Source organism: Pteropus alecto, unplaced genomic scaffold (assembly GCF_000325575.1).
Source record: "Pteropus alecto unplaced genomic scaffold, ASM32557v1 scaffold166, whole genome shotgun sequence".
NCBI classification, from domain to species: Eukaryota; Metazoa; Chordata; class Mammalia; order Chiroptera; family Pteropodidae; genus Pteropus; species Pteropus alecto.
This window is the reverse complement of record NW_006439757.1, coordinates 6,578,811-6,606,081: the sequence shown is the minus strand read 5'-3', so window position 1 is coordinate 6,606,081 and position 27,271 is coordinate 6,578,811. Positions and strand designations below refer to the sequence as shown.

Below are 27,271 nucleotides of genomic sequence, written 5' to 3'. Positions count from 1 at the left end.
AGGACAAATAGAGACTCAGGGACATGAACTATAGACTAGTGGTTACCAGAGGGTAGGGGATGGGGAGGAGGGGGGAGGTAGACAGGGTAAAGGGGATCAAATATAGGGGTGTAGCGGGAGGGTGAAGTGAGCAAAGAGGATCAAATATAAGGTAGCTGAAGAAAGCTAGACTCTGGGTGGTGAACACACAATAGAATACACAGATGTCAAATGATAATGTACACCTGAAAATTATATGATTGTATTAACCATGTCACCCCAATAAACTTAATTTAAAAAAAAAAGATCCCTAGGATACAGGCAAAAAAGGGGACTAAGAGGCCAATAGGCTAAGAGGTGTGTCTATAGTCCTGACCTGATGGCGTCAACTAGTATAATGGTTTGCATTGCTTTTATAATTTCAGTAAATCTGGAAGGCTGACACTTATTCATTAGTCAATCAAATTTATATAGAGAGTGGCTCCTCCAATCAACTGAAAGGAGAGTGATAAAATTAACTTTAGCTGAATTTGAGGCTCTAAAAAGAGTCTCATAATGGTTACTGACCTTACATCTTTGACTGGCATTCTGATGAGTGAAATTAAAAGAAATCAGGTAGTGCAAAGTCTATACACTAACCAAAGTGTGGGTTCAGTTGAACAAAACTTCTGTCCACTGTCTTATGATAAGATAGCTCTTGCAGAAAATTCTTCAGCCAAAAACTAGAGTGTTTTCTCTTGTTTATCAAATCGTATTCTTATTAAGGCAAATGAAGGGTATGTATGCTCTCATGGTCATGCTAAACAGCAAATGCAAAGGTGGATGTGAAAAGAGATAAGTGTGATAAACCTGTAATGCACATCCTGTGGACCACTTCTGCATGTTCTAAAGTACTGTAGTCAGTCAGCTATGTATAGGGATACGATAATTGAATAAGGCAGAACCCTTCTATCAAGAAGGTTATTATACATATTCTAAAATGTAGTGGCTCAAAACAACAAACATTTATTATCTTATGAGATAGTAATAGTAAAATAGATATATGAAATATACATAAAGAAATGAAATAATAAAAAATTTGAGAACAGCTTAGCTATATGATTCTAGTTCATTCTGGTATGAGGTCCTTTCTATAATATCTATAAATATGTTATAGTTTTAACTTTTAAAGTACTGCTGCTAATATTATTTTTTATCACCATAATAATTGACATATATCATAGTAAAAAAGGGACGTAAATCAAATTTTTACTGAAGAGAATATTGAGGCTAAAGTTCAAAAAGAATCTGTTAGTTCTACTTTTAATTTCTTGAGGAACTTCCATACAGTTTTCCATAGTGGCTGTACCAGTTTACACTCCCACCAACAGTGTCCAAGTGTTCCGTATTCTCATTACCCTTGCCAGCATTTATCTGTTGTATTTTTGATAACGGACAACCTAACAGATATAAAGTGATATCTCATTGTGGTTTTGATTTGCATTTTCCTGATCAATGATATCGAACACCTTATCTTATACCTGTTGGACATTGTATTTTCTTCTTTTTTGGAAAATGTCTATTTAGGTTCATTGCTCATTTTTTAATTGGATTATTTTTCCTCTTAAGTTATATGAGTTCTTTGTATATCTTGGAATTAACTTTTTATAGAAAATGTGGTTTACCAATTTATTTCTCCCATTCTGTAGGTAGCCTTTTTATTTTGTCAATGGTTTTCTTTGCTGTGCAGAAGAAGCTGTCTGTTAGCTGCTAAGTTGTAACAGTTTATTACATATTCTGGATAGTAGTCTCATCATATAATTTGCAATTGTTTCATATTATGTCAATTGTATTTATACCTTCTTTATAGTATCCTTTGATGCACCAAATACTTTAATTTTGATGAAGTCCAATTATATATTTTTCTTTGTTGTTAGTGTTTTGAGGTCATATCTAAGAAATTACAGTCAAATACAAAGTCAAGAAGATTTGCTCTTATGTTTTCTTCTGAGTTTTATTGTTTTATCTCCTATTTAGGTTTTTGATTCATTTTGAGTTAATTGTTATATATAGTGAGAGGTAGGGTCCATTGTTTTGCATGCAAATATCCAGTTGCTCCAGCATCAATTCTTGAAATGACTTTCTTGGCATTCTTCCTGAAAATCATTTGACCATAGATGTATAATTTTATTTCTGCATTGTCAACTCTGTACCACAGATTCATATTTTTATTCTTGCCAGTACCACATTGTTTTCATAACCATAACTTCATTGTGTGTATGAAAGTTGAGATGTATGAAACTTCTAGTTTTTTCTTCCCTCTTAAGATTGTTGAGGCACCTTGTAAATTCATAGGAACCTGAGAATGATCTCTTCCAATTCTACAAAAATGTGGTAGAATTTTTGATGGGGATTACACTGTGTCTGCCGATCAATTGTGGAATGTTGTCACTTTACCAGAAATAATTCTTACCAATTACTACTCTCTTACCAATTAATTCTTTCAATCTCTGTATACATGATGTCTTTTTCAAAATATGTTTTTTTTGTCATTCTTTGGGGATTTCTTTAATGACCTCAGCAAGATATCCCAGGCTCAGCTTATATTTTTCCCTAGCACAGTCTCAGGATAATTTTTATCCAAGGAACTCATTATCTTTTAGTAGAAAATGATATTTGGAAACTAAAAACTGTAGAAATACACATCATTAAAATATATAATTTGTATTTTTCTTATATTGAATTTTTGTTTGTTTTAGAAAATGAAATGATGAGTATGGAGTATTAATTCATTTTCTTTTCTATTTCTCCTTTCAGTTCCTCCAGTAATTCGGGTGTATCCAGAGAGTCAGGCTAGAGAACCTGGGGTAACTGCAAGTCTGAGGTGCCATGCAGAAGGCATACCAAACCCTCAGCTGGGCTGGCTAAAGAATGGAATTGATATTACGCCAAAGCTGTCCAAACAACTCACACTTCAAGGTGCTTTTTATTTGCATTTTTTCTCTTAAATGATCATAAAGAAAACTTATACTAAAATATTTATATCATATTTTATATCACTTGGAAAAAAAGAGAAAATGAGGCTTGGTGGCAACAGAATTCATGAATGAGAAAAAATATATAGATTGCACCTAAGACATTATATTTGAATTAGAGTCCTTTATGTTTTTAATGTTTTAAATAATAGTGTTGTCATGATGATTAGTTATATCATTATTTTGGTCATAAGTAAAATATAAAATTATCTGTCTTTTAAATACTTGTCTACTGAATTAGAAAAGATATGCTGAACAAAATAATTGGGACTTTTCATAGAATATATTTCTGAACTATTTAAATGTTTAAACCATACATTAAAATATGTATTAAAAAGGGTGTTCATAATATAGAAAGTTTTTAGTGAATATTTTGCTGCATACTTTACATATGAAAAAAGAAAAATACCAAAATGTTACCAAATGTTTCATGTTTACATTGTTTTAAAGTTATGAAGTTATCACATTGTAATATATAAACTATTCTTCATGTAATATTCTAATGTGTATATATAATCAATCAATTATTATAAAGAATATAATAATTACAAGTATATGGTAAATGAAAAACAAAACCAATCTTTGTAATATCAAATAATCTAAATAACACAGAGACAGTTGCATAAATGTTTATTATACTAGTAAGTAAAGAAAATGTACAAATCTTATTTCCATTGTCAAGAGTAGTACACAGTCATTTTACTGGAGTATCTGTTGCATGGCATTTTATTCTTATCCCATGCCTTTAAATTCCTTCAATCCATACTTTTAGAAATGAATATATTTTTATTTTTAAATTATTTTTAAAGCATAGACATATTATTCTACTTTAACAGTGAATATGTTTTACCAGCATGCATTTTTGAACAAATCTTTTTTAAACATTTACTTATTTTTAAAAGACAAAAATGACATTGAATATATTTTTGACCTTTAAAACCTAAATTCTAGAAATCTCTATATTAATATAAGTAGACCCAACAAATTTATGTGTTTCTATTTATTGATTATATCTCAGTGTCTATAGTCTCAGAAGAGGATTAATCTGATTGACAGAAATTAAAGTGATAAAAGATCTAATTAGATTCTGATTTTGTCATTTCTTGCCCATTTAATTGCAGTAAACCATGTTATATGAGCATATTATATCTTTGCTTTCAAGAATATATAGGAAACAGATTTAAGGAGGTGATTATATTCTAGACTCAATATTGAAAGGACAGGGACCCTTGTAAATAGCTATTTTCATTTTTAAAAACAAGAGAAAATCAGTAAAGTTTTGAGAGAGAGATCTGGGTGCATAGGAGTGTGAAATTCCATGTGGCTTTATATATGATTCCATATTACCAAATACTATAGTTATTTCATTATTCAATTATTGATCAAAAGCTTATTTAGCATTTCTATGTGAGGTCCAAGTCCAGGCACTAATTGAATAATTACGGCAATGGAAGAGATACTATGCTAATGAAAGGAAGCAAATTCCTGGAATAATAGAAACATATTTTGGCAGGCAAATCAAGATAAATAATACAAGGAGAGTAAAAATCAGAAAACAGGCAGGAGAACAAGGTGATACTACGTTAAAAAAAAAGAGAGAGAGAGCTAAAGATGGCAAAAAAGTTCAATAATGTCAGATGCATAGAAAGGTCAATGAAGGTCTTTAAAATGTGTGCATGGGTTATATGATTGGTTTGTCCTTGTGATATTTAGAAAAAGTAGTATTAGTAATAATCAATCTTTAGTGGATTTAGAAATGAAAATAAGGTAAGAAGTATAAAAATCTCTGTCCAGATTTTGAAAGAAAAAAAAAAGAAAGCATATGCTGTTGTAAAGGATCAGGACTAATGAAGATATTCATTTGCTGGGCAATTTATCAGTTTGAAGGAATATAGTTAAAGAGATGTGTAGATAGTGAAGGAGGGGAAGAATGAACAAAGTTGTAGTAGAAATCAGCAAGAGAAGAGAGGAGATTTTTTTCTTAGAAAGAGAGAAAATTTCCATTGAGAAGTAAATAAAGGTGAAGAAGTAGATGAAAACAGGAAGTTGGGGTTACCATTCTTTTTTTCCAGCTTTTATTAAAATATAATTGAAATATAATATTGTATAAGTTTAAGGTATATTAAATGATGATTTCATACAAGTTTATATGGTGAACTGATTTGGGTTTACTTTCTAATCACTTGTATGTAGTTCATACTTTACAGTTAGTATTATAATGGGAAACATCATTAAAAAGAGTAAAGATTCGAAGTAAAAGTAGAATAGGTTATGAAAGGCATCTAATTGTAAAAGTCAAATAAAAATATTTATTTGCATTTAACATCCTGCTAATTAAAAACAATAAATATGAAAATTTATAAATTCTCTAATACAATAGTCTCATAATTTACTCAAAAAAATAGATGCCAGGGATATCAGGTGCAGACATATGTCAACTTGTTCTAGTTTGGAAGGTTAGTAGGCATATGGGACAGGACGATGAATGGATGAGGCTATTGGTAGCTGTGGCACTGGAAAAGCAAACATCTGGAAATGCTAGATTACGTAGGAAAGGACGAAATGAGAGGGCGGCATATAGGTTAGGAGAACATATAAGAATAATAAGAAGAGAGAATTTAAAAAAGGAATAAGTTGATGGATGTTTCAAAAAATCTAGGGGATTTGGTCAAGTGTGTGGGTCTTGAAAGAAAAGTGTGTTCTCTGGAGAGGGCCATATTTCACATAAAACAAGAAGCTGATGCAGACTTAAATACACGGTTCACTCTCTCTCTTTTAGAGAAGGAGGCTGCACACTAAGGCCCACAGGCCAAATCTTGAGAGTTGCCTATTTTTGTGATTACAGCAATTTTTTACTTGTTTTTGGTTTTGTTTTTAGAACACAGCTGCACTTATTTTAAAAAATACTGTCTATAGCGGCTTTCATGCTGCTGTAGCAGAGGTGAGTAGTTGCCACAGAGACTGTGTGGGCCACAAAGCCTAAAATATTTACTACTGGACTTTTACAGCAGAAACAAAACAAAAGCAAAAAGAAACCTTGCCAATCTCTGTTTTGGAGTCATAATTCTCAAAAAAGAATTGCGGGGGGAATGGAGGTACACAGTAGTGTTTATAAATTCAGAAAGAATTTCAAATAATTTAAATGATTATCTCTCCTCAAAGACTCAACGCCTCTCCATATCCCATTCATATCCCTTGAGAGCCACTGGCTTCTAGGGATGGCATTTCAGATCTTTTCCCGATGATTTCTACCTTCTTTCCTCAAACAACCACACCAATAAATTGTCCCCTATCACAAATAGTCATTTTCCTTTCTACTGCACTTGGTGCATGGTGTTCTTGTGACACATATGAAAGGGAAGGAAAGAATGGAGAGAAGAGGATGTGGGAGGAGAGGGAGCAAAGAGGAGGTGAGGGAAGAGGAAAAGAGGAGAGGAGAGGACAGGACAGGACAGGAGAGAAAGAAACCTAACTACATGAGCACAACAAAAAATGAACTTCACAGTTTCATAGAACAGGAGTCCTGCTCTTACCCTTCAAGCTGAGTGATTTGCATAAGATCATTCTATGAGTCTCGAATACTTGATCAAACAAACAAAAAAATATTGTGGTGACAATTGTACATGTATGCTAATATACTGAAAGCCATTGAATTGTACACCTTGAATTGCACACTTCAACAAGGTGCGGTGCATAGTATGTGGGTTATATTTCAATAAAAGGGATTCATATAAATAAAAAAAAGTAAAAACTAAATATTATTTGGGATAATTTAGGAATAATGCACGTGAAAGCACCTTGTATATTGCCAGCATGTGGTAAATAGTTCATTTTATCCTGGTTTTCACATTGGGGAATGCAACTCATTATTCAGCAATTAGTTTAAAATATTATTTACCAAGATTTTAAAGTTTGCATTAATCATTTTCTTAACCTATTAGTTACACATTGACTTTCCATAATATAATATTGTTTACTTTAGGTATATTTATGGCACAAGACTAAAAATCTTGCAGGCAAATCATATATTATCTTTCTGTTCTCCTTAGCTAATAATTCCAGATGTATTAAACAAATTAAATAACGTACTTGATAAGTGGCAATCATATAATACTTACGTGATGCAGCTCACTTAATTTCTTTATAAAAATGCCTTTTTACTTGTATTTTTCTGTAAGTTAACCATATTGATATCATTTAAAACTTTTGTGAAAGCTTAGGACAAAGTGGAATCTGAATATTAAAATAAATATATAAATGAAATTATAGTTATTAATATGAACTTCTTATGAAATGTAGGAAATAGGAAATGAATATAAAATATAAAGTGTGTGCATTTGATATAGAGTCTTGGGCTCTCTGTAATAGAATGACAGCACAGTTTATGAAACACTTGAATGCTTTTGGAATAATTTGGCATGCTTCCAAAGCATGGAAGCAGGAAGGAAAATAGTTTAATTAGGACAAGCTAGGAGAACCGTTTGACTGTGTAATCGGAAAGCACTGTACCAAAACTGAAATTGTAGTTTACAAGTTGCATTTGCCTTCTGTTTTCAGCAAATGGCAGTGAGGTTCATATAAGCAATGTACGTTATGAAGATACGGGAGCATACACTTGTATTGCAAAGAATGAAGCAGGAGTGGATGAAGACATTTCTTCTCTTTTTGTGGAAGATTCTGCTAGAAAGACCCGTATGTATTCAACACAGACGCACACACACACATACACACAACTTTGTACTCAACTTCACATTTAAGCCTTTTTCAAAAAGAAAAAGCACCATAAAACTCTGTGACATGAACAATGCATTAAAAAAGTTTCATATCTAGTAAAGATAGGAATCTTGAATTATTAAAAGTAGACTTAAGCATTAAAAAACAAGTTTGTAAAATTTTTGATAACAACACTTAAATGATTGTTTCTTTTGCAAGTGTGCATAAGATGTTTCAGGTCCTGTCTTCTCATTTGCTCATACAAAAATTCAAATCCCTTGCAAAATCCCTCTCCCAAATGACCTGGGAAATTTAAACTCCAAAATACAGCCAAAGGACATCCTATAGGTTTAATAGGTTAATATATTTATATTTCTGTTAATTGCATTGTCGTCAGTGGTGCAATAGCTGTAGAGCAGTGTTTCTCTGCAGCAGGCACTGTGGTTACTGCCATCGTGAGACACTGCTCTGGCACCAATACCACTCCATAGGCTGTTCTTTGTTTAATGCTAGAAATTCTTTATCATTACTGTACATGCATGCATGTCTGTTGGTTGGATCATGAACTAATAAAAAAATGTGTTGTCCTATATTTAGAAGTATTCTTGGATGAAAGAGACATGGATAGGGTGAGACGCTAAAGATGGTTTTTTGGTTACAGTTGAATTGCTTGTTTTGGAATTGGATTTAGATGTACACTTGACTCCTGAATAATATGGGGGTTAGTGGTGTGACCCGCCCCAGACATTTGAAAATCTAACTTCTGATTCCCCAAAAAGTTAACTACTAATAGCCGACTCCTGAAGCCTTACCGATAACATAAAATCGATTTATCCATATTTTGTATATTATATGTTATATACTGTATTATTTTAATAAAGTAAGCTAAAGAAAAGAAAATATTGTTAAGAAAATCAAAAGAAAGAGACAGTATATTTACAGTATTTATTGAAAAAAATCCATATATAAGTAGATCTGTTCAGTTCAAACCTGTGTTGTTCAAGAGTCAGCTATGCTCCTTGCTTTGCAGTCTGATTTGTTATACCCATTTACACCTCCTGTTAATCTAAGTTTTTGCAGGGCTCTGATATTTGAAATTCCTCTACTTTGGCATGACCATTTTTCTGAACTCAGTTTTTGAAAAAGGGTAAAACATTGTCCCAAGAATCTTATTCCTCTTTAAATCGATGAGCACATATAGATATGAGTGGATCCAATGAGAAAAGAGGATCTTATTCAGGTCCTGATTATCAATTTATATTTTTCTATATTTGGTCTGGCTAAGACAACTGTCATTACAAGCAAATATTTAAAAAGAAAATTCTTAAGGTGGAAAAAGAGAAAAGAAAGCTGGATTTAATTACCTAAATAAGTTCCAAAATGATTTCTTTACTCTTATGTATTTCCGCTTAATACCAATTTGCAGTTTGCTACCTATTAAAAAATTAACTTTAGGTGACAAGTAATTGAAGACTTTAGTTTTCTTTGTCTTTTACGGTGACGTTTGTGAGACAGATTTTAATTTCTGTTTACTGATTTTCTTTTAATGTCAGTCATTCATATTTCACATATTTCCCTGTTTACAACATTAAAACACTTAGCCACATTTCCTTTAATCAATAAATCACTATCTACCAGCATGCAAATTTGAAGACAATTTTAAAGGAAGATTTAATGTAATTTTATTCATAAATTTAATCATATGAATGTGTTTAATTATAAACAGTTTCTGAAATCGTGTTTTCACTTTTACTTTTCACTTTAAACCCATAGAGATTAAAATAACACATTTGAAGTAAGTTTTTGAGGTTATATATTAGTAGCATGCTGTTAAAATCAGTAGTGTTTTTACATGATATAACACTGCAAGCCTTACTACATATACATAGAACTTTCAAGGTCATCTTATATGAAACAATACAAGTGAAAGATTTAGAGAGCATTTTTCCTAAATCTGAACATAAAATATATATAGGTGTTATTTAGGTATTTAATTTATGAGACATTTTCAAAGATAAAGAGTGAAAACTAATGGATTTCAATTAATTAATTAATTAATTTTGACAAGTATACAATGTAAGTTCTACCTTCTTAATAAATTTTAAGTACACAAAACAATATTGCTAACTATTGAGACTAAGTTGTACAGCAGATCACCAGAATTTGTTCATCTTGTATAACTTTATATCCATTGAACAACTATTTATTTCTCCCTCTTCCCCATCCTTTGACAATAACTATTCTATTTTCTGTTTCTGTGATTTTGAGTCTTTTAGATACCTCATGTAAGTTCAATTATACAGTATTTGTCCTTCTGTGACTGGATTGTTTCAATTAGCACAAAATCTGCCAGGTCTGTTCATGTTATCACAAATGGTTAGAATTTCCTTCTTTTTAAGGCTGAATAATATTCCATTGTACGTATACCTAATATTACTTTATCTATTTATTTGTTGATATATAATTGGGTTGTTTCTATATCTTAGCTATTGCCAGTGACTCAATAATTGTGTGAGTGTAGATATCGCTTTAACCCTGATTTCAATTTCTTTGGGTAAATATCTAGAGTTGGGATTCTGGAACATATGATAGTTCTATTTTCAATTTTTTGAGGAACCTCCATAATGTTTTCTAGAGTGGTTGGACCATTTTACCTTCCCACCAACAGTGTGCAAAGCTTCCAACTTCTCTATGTCCTAGTCAAGGCTTTTACCTTTTGTTATTTTGATAATAACCATCCTAACAAGTATGAGAAGGTCTCTTACTGTATTAGTGATGTAGAACACCTTTTGATATATCTATTGGCCATTTGCATGTCTTTTTTGGAGACATGTCTATTCAAGTTTTGCCCATTTTTAAATTGGGTTATGTCATTTTTTTCTCAGTTATAGGAGTTCCTTATACATTTTGGAAATTACATGCTTATCAGATATATTGGTTGAAAATATTTTCTGCCATTCTGTAGTTGTTTTTTCACTTGGTTGATTGCTTCCTTTGCTGTACAGAAGTTTTTAGTTTAATATAGTCCAACTTGTCTATTTTTGTTTTTGTTGCCTATGCTTTTGGGAAAATTATAGGCTAATATCCTTGATGAATATAGATGCAAAATTCTTCAACCAAATATTAGCAAACTGAATGTAACACTAGCATGATTAAAATAATCACACACCATAACGTGAAATTTATCCTTGAGATATAAAGAGAGCTCAACATATGCAGATCAATAAATGTGATTTACATAGCAATAGACCAAAGGATAAAATCACTTGATCAACCAGTAGATGCAGATAAAACATTTGACACAGCTTTCATGGTAAATTGTTTTGACAACATTTTCATGATAAAAACACGCAACAAACTAGGTGTGGAAAGAATGTACCTCAAAAAGTAAAAGCACCATAAAACTCTGTGAAATGAACAATACATTAAAAACGTTTCATATCTAGGAAAGATAAGAATATTGAAATAGTAAAAGTAGATTTAAGAATTAAAAAACAAGCTTGTGAAAGTTAGGTCATATATGATAAGTCCATATATATAAAGGTCATATATGACAAGCTCACAGCTAACACCATACTCAATGGTAAAAAAAAAAAAGAAAAGAAAAGAAATATTTTTCTCTCAGATGAGGAACAAGACAAGGATGCTCATTCACCATTTCTGTGTAACATAGTATTGGAATTTCTAGCCACAGTAACTAGACAAGGGAAAAAAATAAATGGCATCAAATCAGAAAAGCAGTGAAACTGTCTCTGCTGATGAAATGATCTTACATATAGAAAACTTTAGACTATACACACACACACGCACACACACATTTAGAACTAATAAACATATTCGGTAAAGTTGCAACATACAAAATCAACATACAAAAATCAGTTTTATTTCTATACACTAATAATGAAATGTCTGAGAGGCAACTACAAAAGCAATCCCGTTTACGAGAGCATCAGTAATAGTGAAATACTTGGAAATAGACTTAACCAAGAAGGTGAAAGACTTGTACACTGAAAACTATAATAAACAAGGAAAGAAATTGAAGGCATAAATAAATGCAAAGATTTTCCATGTTCATGGATTAGACTTTTTTATTTTTATTATCGTTTAAATGCCCTTTTTAGCTACAGTAATCTATGCATCAAAGCCACGCCCACCAAAAATCCCAAAGGCCTTTCTTTTTTTTTTTTTTTTTTTTTTTTTTACAGAAGTAGAAAAATAGTCCTAAACTTCATATGAAACAACAAAAAGATATGAAGTGATCTTGGAAAAAAGAACAAAGCTAGAGGCAACATACTTCCTGACTTCAAAATATATTATAAAGATATAGCAATTAAAACAGTATGAAACTGACATAAAGACAGACATATGAACCAATGAAGCAGAATATAAAGCCTAGCAATAAATTCACAAATATACAGGCAATGGAGCTTTGACAAGGGTACCAGAATATACACTGGAAAAAAGAGAGTTTCTTCAAGCAATGATGCTTAGAAACTGCATTTCCATATGTAAAAAACATTGGACCCCTGCCTTACATCATACATAAAAATCAACTCAAAATAGATTAAAGCCTTAAACATAAACCTATACCTGTAAAACTCCTATAAGAAAACGTAAAAGAAAAGTTTCATGACATTGGTCTTGACAATGAAATTAATAGATTTTATTGTAATCTAGAACTCTCAAGCATTATAAATTCATACTTATATCCTATTTTTTTCTAGGCATGCAAAGGCAGTTTCTTTCTTTTGAACTACAAACTTACATCTCATTTAAATAAATACTTTTAATTTTTAAGTTTGCTTTTTTATAGATTTGCTATACTGATTTTTAAGATATATCCTATATATTGTTGCTGATATGAAAGCACTCATTTTTAGAAATGTATGCAAATAATTAAAATCGGAATAATATTAAATAACTAAACCAACTGAGTAGAATATTAGCTATAGAAGAGAATAAACTGAAAATATAACAATGTCTCTGTGGAATAAAACAGTTTCCCTTGGGATAACCCCTGCAGAATTGTCAGAATTCTGCATAATGACAACAACAATAACAACAACAATAACAATAACAACAACAATCAGGTGGAGACCACATCAGGGAAAATTATGTCCTTTTGTAATCCACATCTTAAGGGCTACTCTGGGTTCTCTTCTAGTAATTCATGGACAAAAAACAATATTAATTATACAAGGCACATTTTTATTTTGATAGATAATTATTTTCAAAAAAGACAAAGAAAACAGTCACAGAAAATAATCACACACTCAACAAGGATGACTTCACTCTTATTTATACATACTAAAAAAAATATTGACTTGTACACATGCACTAAAGATAATTTTAAAGGTCTGTATTTCTTTTAATAGCAACAGGATGCAATGTATATCTAAAAAACAAATTGGTATAATAGAAAAGCATAAACTTTAGGGTAAGACTTGAGTTAGAATTATTGCTCTACCACATAATAGTCCTGCGATTTGGGGCTATTTCATAATCTCTCTGGGCTTTAATTTCCTTATCTGTAATAAGTGTTAACTTACTAAGGGATTTTTGTGCTGATATTACAAAACATTCACCATAGTGTTAGATATAAAGTAGTTCTTCTATTCATGCTTATTTTCTGGAAATAATTCCTTAATTTTTGCTAGAAATATTGAGTAAAATATTTTTTTAAAACTCCTGGATAATCAAGTAACTGTTATAAATCAGAAAACTTCCAAAATGAATGATACATGTATATAGATATAGAGATTGATATAGATATAGAGATAGATAGATAGATAGATAGATAGATAGATAGATAGATATACAGAGTGTATAGAGTGTATATAGGCATCTATGATAGATAGATAGATAGATAGATAGATAGATAGATAGATAGATAGATAGAGATAGGTAGATAGATAATAGATACAGAGTGTACAGAGTGTATATAGGCATCTATGTTATATATCTAAATATAAAATATCATTTATCTTCAAATTTTAAAAAATGACTCAGCTGATTAGAATATAGTATACATTTTTAAAGTGTAGCTATTAAGATATTTAAATGAAGGACAAAATTTTTTTGCCAGAGTCCACTTTTGTCATGGAGTCAAAGCAAAAGTGACACTTTATTTCCCCTTTACATTGAAAATTTATACATTCCTTTTATATTTTTAATATTCTTATGTAATGTGCTTTTCCTCCGATTCCTTTTTGAAAGATTCAGAGAAGAGAGGTATTGAATTCCATGTAGATAGAAATTAAAATGAGAAAAGATTTACAACTTTTGGGCTAAATGACACAACACAGACTAACTTTGCTTGGCTACAGCTTTGGAGTAATCTTGCAACTATTTTTTACATAATATTTTTTACAGTCATGGTAGAATAATCACATTTTTTTCTTACACTACAATTCCTAGCAATATAATACTGTTGAGTGAACGATTCATGCGAAGCATCATATGGCTAAGGAGTATGTTTTGCTTGTATCTCAATCTTTGAATTGGAAAACCTTGAATTACAGTGCCCAACTCTGTGAACAAACCTCACTGGAAGTTTTCTCATGTGACAAATTGAACAAAAAAAGTGCTTCAATATAACATACTCCTAGACTTACATTAGAGATAGGGTTTGATAACTAGGATTTAATGGAGTGTTATACAGGGAGAATTTAAATGTGAAGAAGAGTAGAAATGGGCCATAGGGGATTGCGTCATGCTTATATCAGGGAGTAGGCGAAAAAGATATGAAATATGTGAGGGGTTTCAGGTAGAGGTAAACGTTATTTATTTGAAAATGTTTTGCACATAGCATAAGCACTCGACACATCTTCATTAGTAAGGGGAGTTGATTCTCAGGTGATGATAATTCATATTCAGTGTTAAGGTAAATGAAAGGTGGTGTGTATATAGACTGCTATATAAAGATTTTAAGCTACTGGCTGTTTTAAGCACTGAGCACAGATTATATCACACCTAGCTAGAATATTAGTAAAGAATATGATTAATCTAGATTTTTGCAGATGTTGGAATATAATGTTTAAATATATTATAATAGTATATACACAACGTTTTATCATTGTCACAGGCAGTATTACATTTACATATTGGGTTATTATACAATCCTTATTTGAGGATTAACTTCAATAAATAAATACTGTTTGACTTATGAAATATGATTAATTATAAGATCATTTAAAAAGAGTACTTAAAATATGTTAAACTCTACAAGATTACTTGAATGAACAAATTATATAATGCTCATATAAATTAATAATTATAAAAATGCGGTGAATGTAATTCACAATAAATAGATTTAGAAATATGCTAAAATGTAGCCACTTATACTTTAATATTTCAAATGAAATAAATGTGTAAAAAGTATTTGCCTATTTTAGAAGTAGAGGAAAGGGTCTTAAAATAAGTTAAAACATACCTTTTTATATCTAAAAGCAATTTGAATATATTATCACAAACTTTGGAAATAGAACGTATTTTGGTAATATAGACAAACTAATTGACCTCTCTAATTCTCATTTACTTCCCATTTTTAAAGAATGGAGAAAATACCTACTTTAAAAGGTCAGTTGTACAGATTTAATAATGTCATCTATGTAGGATTGTATTAATGTTTACGGAGGCTAGGGAGATAATATAAATAGATGAATAGCATAGTCTATAAACAAGTATAGATGAAGCCAAATTCAGCAGTCATTGATTAATAATAATTTTTACACTCAACCAAGGTGAGATAGGTAGAATAATTAGAAATTAGAAAAATCCCTAGTTAAAGATAAGGTGTAAACATCAGAGCCAAGGTGAGATTTTAATCCTGATAGTTATGAACTAAGTGCTAGAATCAAAAAGAACCAAATATGGAAATTTAACTTTGAGTGGTGAACACAAAATGCAATGTACAAATAATGTATTATGGAATCGTACACTCGAAACATATAAATTAACCAATATTGCCCAAATAAATTTAACTTAAAAAAACCAGAAACTAAAAAAAAAAAAAAAAAAAAGAACAAATAAATCTAGATATTACAATAGAAATCAGAAAAATAATTACCTCTTGGAAGAGAGTCTCATTAATTAGAAAGGAGTCAGAAGAAACTTTTAGGGTAATGGAATTGCTCTTTTACTCGTATATATCTGATTGGTGGTCATACTTAAGATTTAAGTGTTTTACTGCATGTAAATAATGCCTTAACTTTTAAAATGCAAAAATAAAAGAGGATGGACCAAAAAAACTCAATAACAACAAATATTTGAGGAAAATGAAATAAATCTTAAATTATAAATAAGATTAATTTTTATTTAACATTCACAGAATATTATTCAATAGAGGGACTATAAGAAAAACATTTTAGAGCGAACAATTCACATTTCTTTTGAATAGACAAAAACGTTTATTTAATATTTGTCATAGACATTTACATATTAGTAAGCTTGTTATGGAATAAAATGCACTTAGGATAATCAGACTTGTGTCAAGGTTAACCATGCTTGATAAGCATTTATTATTTTATGAGCTTTCATTATTTATCCATGTTCTCAATTTGGCCAATGACATTGTCACATCCTGTGAAGTAACTTGTTCCATAAATCTTTTAATCTCTTGACCCAGAACACACTGAAATGATCTGCCTTGTGATTTCCATATCTGAATGCTATATTTTTAAATAAAACTCTTTTCAATGTCATTAAATAGATTTGTTTCTAACACATTGCCATTTTTGCACAATAGCAGAGCCTTGTTATCTAACAAGATGCTACGTGATTTGAATGTCATCAAATTTACTGGTTTGCAACAAGCAATTGAGAATCTTTACTGCGTACAAAACAAAATAAGACTCAAATGTTTCTTATTTTGATTTGTTGCCTATATTTTTTCTGCAAGGCACTATTTACCTTCAAGGGAATATTAATATCTCATCTCATATTACACAATGCCAATTTGCCTAATTTATTTTATGATACAATTAGGCAAGTGATGATGACATTTTATTTATATTACTTTAGGCATGCAGACTAAATAAGCTTATAGACAGTGACAGTGCTGAGTCTAAAATCTCTATGGAGCTTTTGTAAAGTCTACATACTAATATTTTGTTGTTGGTGTTCAAGAGAAAATGTTAGAATTCACTTTGAGATTCCATCATTCCAGAGGCCTTAACCTTGGTGAATCCTTTGCAAAATTACTGTGTACTTAGATTCAAAAAGAAGTTAGAACTATTATCAATCTATGATTTTCTTAGAGTCCTCTAATATAGAAATTCAGTCAAAAAAATAGTCTTAATGTATGAAGAGTTAATAAAACAAATATGTCCTTCAAATGCTCAGACTCTGGGGTGAAGGGCTGAAGTGAGTTGCCTTCTTAAAGTTTGTGAAGTCTAATTTATGTCACGCATTCTTATCATAGTGTTCAAAGAACACAGATTATACATCTGTGTGTCCTACTGTCCTCTGTTTACCCAGATATCTGAATTCTGATAAAGCTGATTGTGAGATGAATATGCCAGAAAGAATGTCACACAGCTTTATTATTCTACCTCCCTATTTATTTTATTTTCCAACTTTTCGCACAGTTCCATGTTTGTGTTACATGTGAATGTAACATTACATATGAAATGCTATTAAACAGGAATTTCTTAAAAGGCAATTTTCTATTTCATGCAGTAACATTGTGTGCCAGTTTTAATATCTTTCTCTTAAATTTAACTAGCATTTTTCTAATAGATATCTTTATATTAATATCTGATATAAAATTTTTGGAAACATTTTGGCAATATTAATATTTTAATAGTAAATAAATTATTAGTGAATAAGATATTCCTCAAACATGCTAAAGAAAGTTAAAATGTGTTTCTAGATACAGCTTAGATTCAAAGACTGAGATTATACTATATACTAAAGAAAAAAGGTGTTCTTTTCTCATTTAATTATGATAATATTCAAGTAAAGACTATATATATTACAATCAATATTGTACTAATAATGATTATTCTAGTGTTAATATCAGAATGTAATTTTAGAGTTATATTTCAAAGGCAGAATAAACATCAGAGAAAACAGTATGATTACATTAAAATTAAGAAGTTATAATAGTAAATATTTGCCCTCAAGCTATTGTCAACACAAAAAACTGAGAAGAATTTAATATCATAGATAGATAGGTAGGTGAATAGATAGGTGATAGATGATTGATGACAAATAGATAGATGATAATAGATGATAGATAGATGATAGGTAGATGATAGATGATGATAGGTAGATGATAGATGATGATAGATAGATAGATAGATAGATAGATAGATAGATAGATAGATAGATAGATAGATAGATAGATGATAATAGATAGATGTGAGACAATCGAAAAATAAAGCTAGCTCATAGTCTAAAAAAGACCTTTCAAAGACAGGAAAAATGAAGTGGAAAAATAAAGTGCCAATATGCATTACGAAAAGATGTTAATTCTTATTATCATTCAATAAGAGGTTGACTTATCATTCGTTTTCAAAGAAATGCACCCTATAAGCACAGAGAAATGTCATTGCACATCCACTAGAATACCAAAATTTAAAAAGTGCAGAATACCAAGACTTGATGAGATTTGAAAAAATAGAATTATTACACATTGCTAGTCATAGTGTCAGTTTACCACCTTTGAAAAAGTACTTTGGCATTATCAATTAGAACTGATTTTTTATATGCCTCAGAAGTCAGCAATCACATGTAGTAGAGAAACATCAAATTGACTTACATTCAGAAATTATTTAGGAAGAACCTGCCATGTACTTAATTTTTTGCTATAATTTATAATTACTCTTTAATTTGCCTTTTAATTACTTTCATATTTCCATGGCAACCAAACTAACTTAATTTAAATACTTTTTACAATGGCTGTAATTTGACTTAAATATGTGTGAAGCTAGTTACCTTCCCAAGTGCCTGAATACAATTTCAGTAATACTCCAAACTTATCTACTTGTTTCTTAATTGCTTGTTAGAAAAAGTACTTTACGAAATTTATGAAGTGAATAAGAATTTTCATTGTAAGAACAAAAAATCTACAGAGAACAATAGGTTTGTTCATTTGTGCTTTCACCTATTAAATATTTATTGAGGAAAGAATAAACACAAACTGTGTTGCTAGCATACGGCTAGCACTGCATAAGACAATGCTGTCCTTTCAGAAAGGCTACAGTTTAGTTCACACAGGACAACCATAACACATGAACACATGGTAGAATAAAATAATTGTTGTAATAGACATACAAGCTAATTGTAATATCATCATAGGCACAAAAACATCAAATTGCAACTGCACTGCATAATCTTTATTGAGGTGATGACATTTGAGATGATATTTGGTGATGTAGTGATACTTCCATAGCTAGAAATTTAAATGTATGTCAAACTCAGGGATGACTTATGAAGTCCATGATGGGTTTCATTAACTTTGTGTAATATAAGATCATAACAATATTTGCTGGGAACTTGCAATGAGAATATTCAGTGAGAATAATTTATTGGGTAGAATCTGATTAAAGAAGGTCTTGAACTTCGTGAATAGAAAAAGTCAAATTAGGAGTGATTTACATACTCTATTTCTGCATACGTATTCATTATTTAGTATTTATTCTAGAAATATCACTATAGGCTTTTTTTTGGAGGAATTTTATTGTTAACAAATAGTAGACATTGAGTTTTTTTATTTTTTTTAATCACCTGGGTGAGATGAACCAAATTCAAATGCCTAACACAGTATATAATACAATATGTATGTTTAGCATTTAATCTCAAGATAGACTGCGTATTGTGGAAAATCATTACAATGTGCTGCTGGAACACAAGTAGCGTGAGCATTAAATATGAGGTTTTATTATCTTCTACTGTCCAGCTTTCAAAGAGTTTTTTGGCATAATGTCATTTCTGAAAAGATAGTGTTAGTTGGTTCATTAGCCTATTTGAATTTCTATGAAGAAAACCATACCTTTTTTCTATAATAATAAATATAATAATAGATAGGAAGTAATCTACTGTCAACTTTATTCTTTTGTGGCTTCTGAAAAACCTTTACCTCAAGCAGGTATACACACAATTGGTACACTATGGGCCAGATACACAATTCTTGCTACTGAGCTTAATCTAAAAACATTCTGTGTGATAGTTAAACATAAGTGGATGCTCTACTCATCGATTTGTTTTTAAAACATTATTATTTTACTCTAGATTATTTAATTAGCCGCTGATATTTTTAGCACATGCTTGTTTTATTTTGCTTTTTTAAGATTAAGCTATTATAGATATTAACTCAATTAGAGACATTTGTAGAAATGAAATTTTAATGGATCTAATGCCTTAAAATACTTGGCACAGTGTCTAGCACATGATGAGGGCTCAATAAGTGTTTGTTCTGATTACCATTATTATTATTCTGGGTCAATGATTATTAACATTAAGTTTTTAAAAAGCTATATATTGGGCAACAGATAAAAATGGTGTAAATGGGTGAAAATGGGCAAAAGTGATTGTATCACATGCTAGATATGGGACTAGTAGAGGAAGAGTTACAAATTAGATATTTTATGTTTGTACTTAATAGCAAACTATTTTGAGGTTCAGATTTTTGTTTCCAAGAGTGAGCAATCATGAAAGGTCATACCTTGCGGAGTTACTGTTATATCAGAAGGATTCGGCTGAAAGCACTCTCACATTTCAGTGCCAACGTTCACTCTTGCCGTAGCCACGGCTGAATACACTGCTGCTACTTGGCCTAGTTTCCTTACTCTCCCTGTCACTTCTCTGCTGAGCATCTTTGACCCCGATCACTTTTTCTCCGTGCCAATAACTGCAGCTGCTAGAGGATCACTGCTGTCTGTTACTTGTTCTGCCCTTTTTTCAGTTTTGACAATGGAGGGAAGAAGAACAGCTGGCATTATTCTCTCTTATTAATACAGAATCTGTATTGTGTGGGGGTTGGGACAGAAAGTAGAGGAGAGAGGAAAGATAGGAGTAGACCAGAGAAGTTGATTCCTTTTCTGATGTTCCAGCATTTGTTTCTCCTTTATAATAATCCAAAGTCGTAATTCAGCTCCCAGTAGTACCAATAATGTTTCAAATAAAGAAGGCAATATGTATTAAAATAATATGGGCAGTGACTCTAAATTCCTAACGTTAATTTTTAGCAGTGGGACACCTTTTGTTTTCTTTACCTAGTCTTAGACATTGATGCTACATCTCCTTGCTTTTGTTTTCTAATTCTAATACAATGAAAAAGAATCGTGGTTCTCAAATTCATTTACAGGCATTTAAAAGCAGTAATGACAGTCTCAACGGAGAAGGCCTTAGGCTCCTAAAATATTAGATACTTAAAACCAGGTATTATTATGACCAGTAGTTTTAATGGAACAATGTAAGAACCATGCTATTTATAGAAAAAAAGAAGAAAAAACTGTGAATGACTTGAGACACGTTTCTGGTTTCATTATATTTTCCTTCTCTTTAAATATGTTATTGAACTGATTCTTAATGTATGATATTAAAAACACCATGACTTTCATTAACTTCACCTAAATAATATTTTAAAAAGAAGTAGATAAATTCTAAAAACTAGAGGCATATCAATAAAGAATTTTAGGAAAATGTAGACTAGTAATATCATGAAGAGTTGAGAACAAAACATCTAGCATTTATGATGTCACTTTAGACAGAACCTGTCATCCCTTCTCCACTAATGAAAGCAAAACAAAGAGAATAATATCTTTTGAGTAAGTAGTACTTTCAGAATTAAGTCAGGGAGAAGGAAAAATATCCCAGGAAAAAAATAGTAAGAGAGACCTCAGGGGGAAGTTGAATTGGCCAATACAAAAGAAAATTCAATTCAACAAGATGACTCAGTGAACAATTTTGACATGCCATGTACAGTTAACTCATTTTCTTGGGACTATAAGGACACTTTCTAATTTAAGATTATAAGTTATTTCATGATTAAGCTGAATTTTTAAATGAAAGTTATTATTAGTTTGACATCAAAATTCTTATTACATAATGTACATATCTGGGTTTTCTATCATGAAATTGTACAGGAGCTAAGATAAATTCAAAGTACTTTGAGGAAGAAAATTTCAGTTCTAATTTCAGTCATTATCCCTTTAATCCAACTATATGTGACTTTGTTGTTATAGGATAGGGATGTACAGACTGAGAATGTCAGATTTTACATTTTTGTAACAGGGTGCCGAGTCTGGTGCTTACTAAAAGCAAATCAAAAGGAATATGGAATTTACTTTAATTACCACATTATAAATACTCGAAGCATTATAAGAGACAAATTTGAATTTACTGCAGAAGTTGTCATTGGCCTGCTGAGGCTTCTATCATTTCTATAGGTATGAAGATATCTATTTATATCTATCTGTCTATCTATCTATCTATCTATCTATCTATCTATATCTATCTATCTATATCTATCTATCTCTATCTGTCTGTCTGTCTATCTATCTATCTATCTATCTATCTATCACCTATCTAATTTTAGAGATATATGTATAATCTCCAAGATCTATTGAGCAATTCATTATGTGCCAGGTACTACCTAAAATATGTTATGATCATTTTATTTCTTAATTATTTAATTAACCCTGTGGTATATTTTCTAGATGAGGAAGTTAAAGCAAAATAGGAAGTAACTTTGCCTGCCCTCTACTTACAACACTAGTGTACACGAGTGAGTTAGAAAACAAAGTTTTCCTCCCATATATCTGCAGCTAATTAACCATAATTGTTTTAATAATGTCCTGTTTATTGTTTATCATGTAAAAACCACAATCAATCATTTGAGTGAAGAATTATCAAAATCAAAATCATCACTTCCTAATAGTTGTGGGCTTAGGATTTCTATATTAAGAGAAACTTAGGTGTTGGCAGTCTTGCTAGGAGGACATTAGCTAGGAAAATTTTCTTGAATTTATGTTTGCTTAGTAAATAGTCTTTTGCACTAGTGTGGTGTGGTGACCAAGACAGTCCTAACGATTCTCTTCTCCTGTTACCCATCCCCTTATGTAGTGTCTTCCCACACTGAAATAGGTTAGGTTTCAATCACATATAAAGTAGGGTGGAGGGAAGGGTGTAAGACTTCTGAAGCCAGGTCATAAAAGCCATTATGCTTCTGCTTTGCTCTCTTGGATTGTTCATTTTGGGGGAAGCCAACACTTAGTAGATGAGGACAATTAAACAGCCTTGGAGAGAGTCCCATAAGTAAAGAACTCAGGCTTCCTGCCGAGAGCCAGCACCAAGCTGGCAGCTATACAAAAGGACCACCTTGGAAGTGGCTCTTGCAGCCCACGTCAAGTCTTCAGATGACGAGCCTCAGGAGATATCCCATATCAGAGCCCTCCCAGCCAAGCCATCCAACAAAGACCACAAATATATTTTGTTGTTTTGAACCACTAAATTTTGAGATAATTATTTGCACATCATATGAAAACCATTGCAGATAGAATGCTTACTTGGCTTGTCATTATAGCAAAAGATGGATATAGTTTTTATTTATTTTGTGTGGTAGCTTTAATATTTGAACATGGCAACAGTTCTTACGTTGTCTTAGTTTCAATCAGATGCATTTGGTTATCAGGGATAGACTCTTTTAATATAGATGAGTATAGGTTATTTTAAAATTGATGTGAATGTCAAACTGGCAATGTGAAGCAGTCAGGACTACATCTGCTCAGAACCCAGAACCTGACGTTACACAGTCAGATAACTGCTGACCCTCTTGCTTCTCCCGTGGGTTGCACAGTCTCTTCCTGCATCTCATGTCTTCTTGGGTCCTTCCATGCACTCTCACAAATTATCATAGCTCTGACTACATTACAGTGCTTCTAGCTATGCATTCTCACAACTCCAGTTCTCTGTGCTTTTTGTTTTCTAACAAAGATCATTCCATTTCATCACTTTATGGAAATTAAACCATAGATTCCTGGCCAGTGTCTGGGTTATATGCCCTAATGCAAGCTGGGCACCATAGCCTAATCAGCTAATGTTAGACACTAGGCTGTGTAGCCACAGTGAAGAATTATCTTCAATCAGTGCCAAAAAAGTGACGGTTTCACTTAAAAGTGGTTTTGAATTTGGCATATGGTAGGCAATGTACTTGACATATATTATATAGATTTCCATCCTAAAAATAGTATGTTTTAAATGTCTCGTTTCATTTTCCATATGTATACTCAAAGAAATTTCAACTACCATAACGCTAACCATTCATTTTTTTCAGATACATTAAATTTTACCAAAATTTTTAAAATGTTGCCCTTTTTCATTTGCCTTCTAAAGTTAATTTCTTAAACCCAAAAGGAGAAGCAATCAGTAAGACATCTAGTTAAAATGTTATCCTTACATAAATTTACTTACAAAAAAAATGTTTTGCACTGCTGAAAACCTTACACTTTCAGACAAAGACAAGGGCAAGCAAAAAGCTTATTTAGTTGAAAAGCCAAGCAGTTTACACATGAATAGCCAAGGAAAATAGCTGTTCAGTACTATAGAATGCTGCTATGTAGTTAACTATCTATCTTATTGCTGTCGCTTACATAATATTCATCTCTCTACATGTATTTCCACATAAAGATAGAATATTTGATATAAGATATGTCACTTTGGATATAATTGCAAGTCTATAATATACAAAATAAGACAATTTTAAAAAAGACATTAAGAAAGATTCTGCTACTAGTGTCCAAGCATCTGTTTCATTGAACCATATTTTCATTATAAGGCATATGTTATCTTCAGAAAGAATTTTACGTTTCAGTTCTCATGAATAAGTATTGAATTACAGGGAGTCAGTAACTTTGAGGTTCATTGTCTAATTATAAATAAAAGATTTTAGGACAGAAAGTCATTTATGGTATAATAAGGAATGTTAATGGGTCTTTCACAGGTTTCCATATGTACAGAAAAGAAAAGTCATTTAGCCTAAATTTTTGGTTCCACTAAGGCTAACTATAGATAAAAAACTAAGCTAGTTGCCGGGAAAACTAGGGGCAAATTAGATGAAGAATCTGGTGAGAGTATTACTGTCAGATTTAACATATGAGTAAGGATGAAGAGATTCAAAATAACTTGATATTTAGAATATGAGTTTAATATGACGTGGGCATATCATGGAAGACCATATGCACTATGCTAAGGACTTTGAGTTTACCCATGCGCGCGCACACACACACACACGTTCATGAATTTTATGTTTTCAAGCATATGAGTAGCATTATCAAGCCTGCATTTATTATAGGTAGCTGTTTATATATTGTATGAAAGATGAATTAACATGACAAAACAGAGCCATTCCAATATGTATGTTAAAAATATAAAAACTATAAAAATAACATTTCATTAGAAATAATGGATTAAAGACATAAATAAAAGTTTTCTTTAAATGTTTACAAACATATTTAATATAATTTATAATCAATTATATTAATATTGAATACTAATTTATAATATGTAGAGAGATATATGAATACATTATATGCTGTAATTATATTTTCATATTGGTAAATTTGTACACATGTGCATGCATACATACATACAATAATAGTCCTCCTTGAGTGTGGTGGGATGAATACTTTCAAAGGCTGCTGGTGGTGCTGTAACAATCTTTTGAAAATCAACCTGGCAACATGTGTCGATGGTTTTACATATTTCTGTATGTCTTGTAGGAATGAATACTAATGGAAATGACTACACAGAAGGATGACCATCACAATGAACACACATATGCACAAATGTGCATATATATACACATACATGCATTTATATGACTGATAAGTCAACAATATTTGTTGAGTACCTATAACTCATACCAGCCTCTGATATAGGTACTAAGTTTGGATTGATGAACAATGAACAATAATGTTTTTAAAAGGAAGAAATTCATATAATGAAGTAGTGCATAATGATTAAAACCATATATTTAAAGACTAGATTAGATATGATAAATGAATAAACAGGATTTAAAATTACTTTCATATATTCACTATTTATATATTGTGTCAGAAACATCTTCATATATGCATACATTTACATAAAATTCAGAAAAATAATGAAAAGACATAAGAAAAAGAGACTTTATTATTATACCTGCATAATTGAACTAAAACTATTTTTTCTACATAACACACATTCTAACTTTATACAATAAAATTGAATCTTTTCTAAATAGACAATAACAATACATAATTTATAAATGCAATTTATAAATTAAGTAATTTCAGAATAAATTTTATCTTTATAATATTAATTCTCTTAATCTAAGAATAATCTAACATTCCATCTAGCATATTTTTAATGTTATACTTGATTTGCTATATTTTAGTAAATCATTGATATATTATGCTTTGGGCTATTGTAAATAAAATCTATTCTTACATAAGAATGTAGACTTTGGGGTATTTATCTGTCTTGTTACCTAACTGAACTATCTTACTAACCTTATGTATCCTTTTTATTAAACCTTTGTGACTCATCTTATCTTCAATTTTGATTATTTATTTTCAGATTTATACTACTTATACAATTTATATTTGTTTCTTAGACTAATTGTCTAGTTTATAAAAAAATAATTTCTATTGACAACCACAATCCATTATTTTGACTCTCAATTTATTATTCTGTTGTTTGTTAATTTTTTATTAATATGAAATATACCTCTGCTCAGTTTGATAGTTCACTGAGAGGATTTATATTACACATAATGATATGTGAAACACTTTATCAGATTACATTTATTTAAATTATATTCATTTTTTTCACTTAATATACTAATATATTATATTAATTTATTGATTTCTTAACTAAATTTCTACCAAATCATTCTTTCATTGCAAGAGGATTCTTGTCTATGATGAAACTTTTATATCTTGATAAATTTTGCTTGCATTTTATTCACATTTTTGTCATTAGTGAAATTTTCCTATAATTCCCTTTGCTCTAACACTATTATCAGTTAATGGCATCACTTTTGCTTACTTCATAAAATGAAGGGGAATTTTTCCATCTTAATCAATATTCTAACAATATTTAATACAGCTAGATTATATGAATCTTGAGAGTTAGTAAATACTCAGTATAAAATCCTCAAACTGTAAGAGTATTTTGAAAAGAAACGATTTTTTAAAATGTTTCAACCAGTACCATGATTATTTTATTCAATGTTCTTCTTTATGTTCAGTATATTTATACTTCCTTGAATTTTTAATAAAATACAGATTATCAAATTTATTACCAAAAATTCTATATTAATCTAAAATCATCATAGATACCATCATTCTTTCTTCCTTTCTTTTCTTCCCTCCCTCCCTCCTTCCCTTCCTTTTTACTCCTCCCTATCCACTCCCTCCTCCTCTTTCTTCTTTATCTGTTTATCTATATCTATTATCTATCTATCATCTGTCTATCTATCTATCTATCTATCTATCTATCTATCTATCTATCTATCTATCTTCTATCTATCTATCTATCTATCTATCTATCTATCTATCTATCTATCTATCTATCTATCT

The 27,271-nt window shown here is 30.7% G+C and overlaps 1 protein-coding gene across 3 annotated transcripts in view; it reads left to right on the top strand.

The window, feature by feature from the left end:
* FSTL5 (follistatin like 5) overlaps nucleotides 1–27,271 on the top strand; it is a 498,432-nt gene that overhangs the window by 382,801 nt on the left and 88,360 nt on the right. For all 3 annotated transcript variants that reach the window (XM_006917006.2, XM_006917005.2, XM_006917004.1), the window contains exons 8-9: nucleotides 2,776–2,937; nucleotides 7,551–7,685. In XM_006917006.2, coding sequence (XP_006917068.1) covers nucleotides 2,776–2,937; nucleotides 7,551–7,685 — 297 coding nt within the window. The remainder of the gene's footprint in view (nucleotides 1–2,775; nucleotides 2,938–7,550; nucleotides 7,686–27,271) is intronic.